The sequence below is a fragment of the Oenanthe melanoleuca genome, chromosome 11 (assembly GCF_029582105.1).
Source record: "Oenanthe melanoleuca isolate GR-GAL-2019-014 chromosome 11, OMel1.0, whole genome shotgun sequence".
In the NCBI taxonomy this organism is placed as follows: domain Eukaryota; kingdom Metazoa; phylum Chordata; class Aves; order Passeriformes; family Muscicapidae; genus Oenanthe; species Oenanthe melanoleuca.
In genome coordinates this window covers 6042602-6051000 of record NC_079345.1, presented here as the reverse complement: position 1 = coordinate 6051000, position 8399 = coordinate 6042602, and the positions used below count along the sequence as shown (strand labels likewise).

General features: G+C 46.8%; 1 protein-coding gene across 1 annotated transcript; it reads left to right on the top strand.

Annotated features, from left to right (window-relative positions):
- The first annotated feature begins 435 nt into the window (after positions 1–435).
- Positions 436–8060, top strand: GINS3 (GINS complex subunit 3). Its single transcript, XM_056500873.1, has 3 exons — positions 436–663; positions 1209–1442; positions 3882–8060. The coding sequence occupies exons 1-3, from the start codon at positions 490–492 to the stop codon at positions 4110–4112; spliced, it is 639 nt and encodes a 212-aa protein (XP_056356848.1). The 5' UTR covers positions 436–489; the 3' UTR covers positions 4113–8060.
- Positions 8061–8399: the final 339 nt, after the last annotated feature.

Below are 8399 nucleotides of genomic sequence, written 5' to 3'. Positions count from 1 at the left end.
CTATCCCCTATCCCCGATCCCCATTCCCATCCCCGATTCCTATCCCAATCCCGATCCCCATCCCCGATTCCTATCCCAATCCCGATCCCCATCCCCGATTCCTATCCCGATCCCGATCCCAGTCCCGCTCCCCATCTCCGATCCAGATTCCTATCCCGATCCCGATTCCTATCCCGATCCCGATTCCTGTCCCAATCCCGATCCCCATCCCCGATCCCTATCCCCTATTCCCTATCCCCGATCCCGATCCCGATCCCCATCCCCGAACCCCACCCCCGATCTCCATCCCCGATCCCTATCCCGATTCCTATCCCGATCCCCATCCCCGATCCCCATCCCCGGTCCCGATCCCGATCCCCATCCCCGATCCCGATCCCGATTCCCATCCCCGATCCCGCTCCCGCTCCCTCAGCGCGGGCCGGGCCCGGCGCATGCGCGGTGCCGCTGGCGGGCGGCGCCTCACGGGCCGGCGGGAGCCGCGGCCGGGCCATGGCCGAGGCGTATTTCCCCGTGGGCCCCGGGCTGGGCGTGGAGGAGAATTTTCTCTCGCTGGACGATATCCTGATGTCGCAGGAGAAGCTGCCGGGGCGCGCCGAGAGCGCGCTGCCGCGCCTGGCCGTGCTGCTGGGGCAGGGCGCGGGCAGCGCCGAGTCCATCCCGGAGGTAACGGGGAGGGGACACGGGACACGGGACTGTCGCTCTGGGGAGGGGACCCAGGACATGGGACACGGGACACGGGACATGGGACACGGGACTGTCGCTCTGGGGAGGGGATGGGGCACGGGGGGCTCTGCCCGGGGCCGCCGCCCCTTCCCCGCCTCCTGTCTCGGCTCCCAGGCCCGGCCGCCCTCTCCTCGTGGTCACTGCAATGATGCTCTCCGGTAACTTCCCTAAAGTTATCTTTGCTTTATTATATACACTTTTCCTGGGTATTCTTCTTCTTTTCGTCTTGTTTTTCTCATGCTGTTGCATCAGCTAACGATTATTAAGCCATAGAGCATCAACAGAAGTCCACTTTCTGAGTCTTGCTGTAATAAGGCCTCTAAAGTGTGTCTAGTTTATGCTACAGTAACGGAGGACTGTTCTGAAAACAAAATTGACTTTTTGTAATGCTGGATCTTCATTAATAAAGTTCATTCTATGTCTTTGGGGCTGCTTCAGGTGTACTTTCATGGCAAGGATAACTTTTGGCTTTCTTGTTCCTCCAGGGGTCAAAGCTGGAAATCCCCCTGTGGCTTGCTAAAGGGCTGCATGACAGCAAAAGGAGAATCATCTCTGTGGAACTGCCAAAGATTTACAGGGAAGCCTGGAGGACAATATTCAGTGCTGATGCCAATGTGGTTGATCTGCATAAAATGGGGCCCTACTACTATGGATTTGGCTCACAGCTTCTGAATTTTGAGAATCCAGAGAATCCTGAGATAGCTCAGACTATTCTGCAGGCAAGTATCTGAATCAGGTCTTGAAATTTAGATCTGCACTTTTCTGTCTTCCTTTTGTTTCCAGCTGCTTAGCAGTCTTCAGGAAAAATATCCTGATTTAATCCACATGACTTCTGGACTGAATATGGATGACCCTCTTGGCAGCTGCACAGGCTGGTGCTGGAAGCCTTCACGGTGCATCCAGGAGTGTAATTTTAGCTTGGTGTTTCCACATTGTAAATATTTTTATTTCATAAAATCCTTTAAAAGAGGACTAGAGGAGATGTAAGATTATTTAACTATGCCTGTCTTTAAATCTCTCTAATGCATAGACCTCACACTGCTCTGGGCAATCTCTTTCAGTGCCTTGCCAGCCTCACCTTAGGAGGTTTGCTTCAATGTCTGAACCAAAGCTCCTTCACAGCAATACAAGCTCTGTTCTGTTTGTCTCATACAAAGTAAATGCTGATTCTCTTCCTTCCTGCAGCAGTCTCAGTTCATTTGATATTTCTTTATGGGTCATGCTTCCTAACCCCTGACTGCCCTCCTTGTGCACTGCTGGTGCCTCTCCAGTGGATCTGCATCCACTGTGCCATGCCCTGAACAGCAGTCTCATGCTCAGGACTTGTGCTGATGAAAACAAAAGGATTACTTTGTGAGTTTTGTGATGCTCTTGGCTCATCTTAGTGCAGCATCTGGTTTGTCACGATGCAGTCACATGGATCTGTGTTTGGTTTGCAGTCCACAGGAGATGGTGCAGGTTGCATCTGCTAACAAATAATTTCCTGACTTTGTACTATTTCTGCCCTAATGTAAAACCTTCTGTTAGTCCTGGGTGAATGACATCCTATTGTTTTCACACCATCTTTCTAGTTAGGATTATTAAGAATTAAGAGTTCTGCTCCCTGACATGCCTGTAGTCGTCCCTTCTCCTTCTCCTTCATGTTGCTTGCTGATTTAATAAGTACAGCTTCTCTTCCTTTAGGAAGCTCATTAATTAACATCTCCAACAGTAGTTTGTCCCAGAGAAACCCCAGTGAAGCTCCAGTCAGTGTTCTTCCCTCCTGACAGGAGCTGTGGATGATGGCTGTCTCTCCTGACCATCTTTGGGTGGTCTGGCTAAGTCTTCCAAGAATGCCCCCTGACAGATACCCCTCTGCTGCTTTTCCTGCCTGTGCAGAGCCTGGCATTCTGCCCTAGCAGGAAACCAGGCTGGGCTCTGGGAGTTTGTTCTTGGCAAGTCCGTGATGGCTGTGATTCTTTTATTGTCTTGCAGAAGTTTCTGTATTCCTTGTTCCAGTATGCTTCCAGGAACTGATGCTGATGGATTTATAATTCCCTGGCTCTTCCTTTCTCCTCTCCCCTTTCTCTTTTAAAAGATAGATGTCATCTTTGTCTGTTTCCGGACTTCAGTCTTCCTGAGCTTTTAAATGTAACCACTAACAGCTCTGAGACCTCTTCAGCCAGGTCTCTAAGTGGGCTGGGATGGTTTTTATTGCATTTTTTTCCTTTCTCTGTGCTTTACATTAAGGCTGATGCAGAGAGGCTTTAAAGTGCTGCTGCTTTCTTGGAGTTTTCCACTGAACACGTGCTTTGTGCATTGAGGAGGTGCCCACACCTTTTCTTGACTTTTATTTTTCTGCTAATGGACATCTGAGGGAAAAAAGCCACAGTAGAACTCATTACTTATTGACAGAAAAATCAAAGCATGCCAGGTTTGATTTCTCTTCTTAAAAGCAAACAAGAGAGGAGTTGTGCTGACTTAAAAACCTCTAAATTTATCCTTATTTAACCTATTACTTTATCCTCTAAGTTCTGATGATTCTGAAATCAGCTTCTGAAATAACAGAGCACAGTTTTCAAAGAGATCTGAATCTTTTTTTTCCAATTCCCAAAAGCATAGGTAGAGAGGAAAACAAAATGCCTTAAATATGTCTTGCTGCTTAGCTTTTCAAAGTGCTGTTTAAAAGTTGTAGGTTGATTTGGTTTTTCACCTTTTTCATGGTTAAGTGTTTTCCTAGCATCCTGAATGCTTTTCAGCAGCAGTTTGGCTTAACTTCCAGGACAGTCACAACTTGCAGCTTGTATGTTTCTGCAGCAGCTGCTGTGGCATGAGGCTCATTCCTCCTTCTCTGAAGCAATGATTGCTTGAGAAGTGAGGCAGAATAGATCATAATTGTGTTGTATCCTGTGGTCTCCTCAAGCCTGTTGTAAGGAAGCAGCCAAAATCCAATTCTGTGTTTGCTTCCCAGCCAGTATCAGGCATTTGCTGTCCCAGCTCAACCATGAAGTGGTTTTATCTTTGTGGCCAACTTAATAGGCGCTGTGCTGGTTGCAGACCCTTGGCTTGTTGTAAGCAGGAGCCTAAACCTTTGGCTTTTCAGTTTTGAAAGCTCAGGCTGAGCTTTGAGCTGGGGGTGGCTCTGTGTTAGCTGTCAGTGACCCTGTTGTTCCCTTCAGACGTTCATCGCCCGTTTCCGCCGCATCATGGACTCCTCGCAGAACGCCTACAACGAGGACACGTCGGCGCTGGTGGCTCGCCTGGATGAGCTGGAACGGGCTCTCTTTCAAGTGGGCCAGAAAGGGCTGAATGACTTCCAGTGCTGGGAAAAGGGACAGGCTTCTCAAATCACAGCTTCCAGTCTGGTGCAGAACTATGGGAAAAGAAAGCTCGCAGAAGTGGATGGTTAAAAACCTGAAGAACGTGAAGTTACAGATTTACAGCCTGTTGTAGAAGAGAAAAATTAATCAGTTTAGGGAATGACAGGCTCCCTGTCCATTAATGGGAATTCTTCTCTGTAACAGCTTTGGATAAGACTAGTGAAAATTTTAAAGGTAGAGGGCAAGGGTATAAAAACTAGATCACACCACTAAACAGCTTTACACCTTACTCATAGCACTCCTGAGGAGTTGCAGCTGAAGTGTTTGCTAGGTGGCTGAAAGGCTGTGGGAGGATTTTCTAAAAGGGTAATAAATACTAATTATTGCTCCAAATTGATATTTACAGTACCAGATCTGGAAAGAAGTGTAATTTATGTTTTTCATCTTGTTCTTCCCATCCCAACCTCCTGGAAACAGTTGTTGATTCTATGAACAGCTGTTTCCAAGTTCCCTGTTCTTTAGAGAGACCCAATGATGTGGAAAAAATATGATACAGCAGTAATTTTTTTTTCATTTCGTATACACTGAGGTGGAACAGGTGCTCTTTGTGAGGCAGGAATGTTTTTCTTTGCTGACTCCTGTACACAGTGCCAGTGCCCTGGAGAGAAATTCCTCCTCAAACCTACACAGCAAGTGGCTGCACAGATCTGGTGCTGCCTTGTCCTCTTCTTTCCTTTTGGCCCTTGTGACCTTGGTGCTCTGCAGTAAAAAGTGTTCTTGTTTGATGCCTGTGGCTTTTGTGCTTGATCTCTGTGATGGGTGTTCTACAGAGGAGGAAACAGAAGGCAGCAAAGAATAAAGTCTGGACCAGATCAAAAGCAGAAACTTTAATGGAAACTACCCCATTATCAGCCTTTGAGATATTTGTTTCACCATGAGAAATTCTTCTGATTTCTAAATTTGGTGAATAGAACGGACAGAACAAATGAACTGAGTTTCCTTCCTTCTGATCCATCCAAATGAATCTAGGAATATGATCCTGGTAAATATCATCCTTACCAGTAGGAATGACAGGATTTGGGATTTGCTGAACAGCACAGTGGTTATCATCCCATATGGATGCCCTTAAACCTAGATCATCTTAAGTCCCATTGGACTGGAGACAGAAGACATGGTTATCTCTGTAGTTCCTGCAGTGATCAGGATGGTTGTCCTTTGGGAGCAATATTACACATCTTACAGGTGCTTCTGAAGGGGGAAACTCAGCAGGGGAGCTGCATCCTGATGCTGCTGAGCACTTCCACTTCTGTGGGAACCCCTGGGTGGTGACAGCAAGATCCAAGTCTCAGAGGAGCTCTTACTGGACTTGCAGATGCACCTGGATATTGTATGCTTCAAACAAGACCTCGAGCACAAAGGGCCATTCTGTGGCCAGGGATGTTCAAGCTCAGCCTGTGGAGGTGCTGAAAGGGGACAGTGTTGTGTCTTGGTGCCTCCCCTTCAGCTGCACAGGGCCAGCTGTCCTGCCACAGGAGATAGTTGGAAGCTTGCCTGACAAAGTATTCTAAGTATGTGCAGGATGGAATGCTGCTGCACTTAATGACTTAATGGCACATAATGGCTTATGCATTTGTCAATTGTCCATTTCTGGATTTTTATCTTGAATAAATGTTCTGTAAGGGAATGCTCATAATGTGAAAAGTCTGTTAATTGTGCTGCAGCAGATAAATCAAATGGGATAGTCCAAGTCTCTACAAAAGTGTGGCCATGATAGATAATCCCTCTGCTCTTACTGATTATGTGGTCAGGAGCTAATTTGTGCAGTTGTGCCTGTGTAGAAATAGTTCCTGTCTGACTTAGCCCAGGTGGGGACTGGCAGCTTGCATAGGTTGTGGCAGAGACCCTGCCAGCCAATCAATAAGCTGTTGCTTTAATTAATTGCATTTTTAGGAACATCAGATGGATTGGGATGATTCCCTGTTAACTCAGCTTTGTTGTAGTGGTGGTGGGAGGTGGGAATTGGCTGTCTGTATCCAGATCCTGCTGCTCCAGGCACTGTGGCAAACACTTCATGTACCGTGGCAGAGCTGTGATCAGTGCTGCAAGGGGAGCAAGTTGAAGTCCATCTGTGACAAGAAGCATCTTTCAATTGGAAATACTATTTTACTGAGATGTTGGCTTTGGGATGTAGCTGGTTTATAACCAAAATCATGAGTTCCATCAATTTCTAGAATGGTTTTGGTGACTATCCAAGCTAATTTTCTTGCATTTCTAAGGACATTTTTCTTCTGTTCTGCTGGATGCAAATTCCAAGCAGAAATTTGCTCACTTGCCAACATTTTGTGCAACAGCCTTCAGAGTAGGGAGAAAAAAAAATCTCTGAAGTAGTCTTCAATGTAACTGGCTTTTTGTAAGAAGGCAATGCCACTTGTAGTAACCTTTTAAGACCCTTAAAAAATCTTATCCTGTAATTTTAAATTACAGTATTGGGTTAGTATTGGTTAGCTTTTCCTCTTCTTTTCTCTTTATTTTTGTGAACACAGCTGTCCTTTCCCATGGCATTGCAGCAAGCTTTAAGTTAGAGGAGTTTGAATTTGTGTGTTTTCAGTATGGTACAATAAATCTTCATTACAGAACTACCCAAGAAAGGTCTGAAAAGGATTCTAAGTTTTATTTCTCCACAGCTTTTAAACTGAAAGGCTGCTGATGTTTATGACAAAGCAGTCCATAGACACATTTTACAGTATTGCAATCAAGGGTAAAAATAGGCAAAATTGAGCAGCAACAAGAAGTGTTCTGGGAACTGACATACGGTAACTCCACGTGTTATTTTTATGAGAGACACAATGGCACTTGCCTGAGTTAGGAGCACAAGCTGTTCTGATGTTCAGCCAGTGATTTTCTACTGATTTTTGGGTAATCAGCTGCAGAAAAGCTTCATTCAAAATTTTGATTGAAATCTGGGTTTGGTAGGTTGTGCTACCTTGTCCTAGATTAGAACATACACGAAGAGTGGATGTCATGGTTGGCAATGAAAATGAAGGATTACTGACTGCTGCAGAAGGAGGGAAGTGGTGAGAAAGCTGTAGAATCCAAAACCCTTCTGCCAGGGAGAAATTTGCCATCTCACGGGTCCTCACCACAGAGGTGAAAAAGAACCCAGAGGGGGCTTGAGACAAGGAATGAAAACAAGGAGGGAGAGGAGACAGTGAGCTTCCACCTCCCCTGGGCACACTGTCTGCCTGGTGGGCTTTGTTCCCCGTGGAAATTGCTCTGGGAGCCTCTTCCCTGAGGGCTGGCCAGGCTGGCTGGGAGCCCCCAGAGCCCACTCCTTGCTCTGCTCTGGGGAGCAGGACAGCACCAAGAGCACTGCCAGAACACTCCTGGGCTGGTGTGGAAAACTACAAGGGGCACAGCCCCAAAAAGCCAAGGCATTTGTTGTGGTTTTCCAAACACTTCATTAATGTCATTGACAATACCAGCAGGTTCCTCAGATTAGCGTGCTTCTATTTTTGAAGAGTTATTCCCCATGGCAGGCTGCCAGGCAGGGCCAGCAACCTCAGTATCCTTTCTAGCTGGGTTGGCAGGACACACTGGTCCATTGCCTTTCCTTAGCCTTTGTGAGAACTTGCAGCACTTTGCAGTGCTGCCCCACACCTTGGGGAAATGCACCTTCTTTGGGATTCCCAGTTAGTCCTGTGCAAGGCAGAAATCTCTGTTGTAGGAGAAAAGCCACTTTTCTGCTGCTGGGTCAAGACAAGGCACAGGCAGCAGCTGGGCTCAGCATGGTTTGGGGGGTGAGGAGCATAGAGGGACAGGGAATAAGGAATCCCAGTTTGCCTGCAGATGAGTTTGAGAAACTGCAGCCCTAAAGACAGTCCCAGATTTAGCCTCCTTGGATTCCTCTGTCTAGAAATGGGCAGTGGTAAGGAGATATCTCCTGAGGGTCTCAATGGTGCTGTTCCATTTCTGTTGTAATGCTGTGATATTAAAAAAAAAAAAAAAAAGGCAGAAATAAAATGGAGGTTGAAAACTGGACTCTGAGCTTGTGTGGCTTGTCTCTAGCTGTCCTGTTGGTCCCTTGAGGGCGCTGGGTTCTCCTCAGGGAAAGCAGAGGAGGAATGTGACAAACCCTCACAAACCCTTGCTGAACGTAAAAGACAATTCTTCCACTACTTCAGACCAAGAAGCTGACAAATGCCAGAAGCTTGTGTGGCTTGTTTTTTCCTCAAGCATTAGAGCAAAAGTGGAGTGAGGAGGTGGCTGTGGGACTTGGCAGCAATGCACATGGGAGGAAACAGTGAAGCAGATGCAAGTACCATCAAAGCAGCCCTCACACGTGCTTATTTCTCTTGCTGTGGGACCATCCTGGGCAGG

What these genes read in the sequence shown, in the direction of transcription:
- GINS3 (XM_056500873.1), top strand. Translation starts at nt 490, where the DNA reads ATGGCCGAGGCGTATTTCCCCGTGGGCCCCGGGCTGGGCGTGGAGGAG. An exon ending in GCGCCGAGTCCATCCCGGAG is followed by an intron (nt 664 to 1,208) that starts GTAACGGGGAGG and finishes TTGTTCCTCCAG; the next exon opens with GGGTCAAAGCTGGAAATCCC. An exon ending in TAGCTCAGACTATTCTGCAG is followed by an intron (nt 1,443 to 3,881) that starts GCAAGTATCTGA and finishes TGTTCCCTTCAG; the next exon opens with ACGTTCATCGCCCGTTTCCG.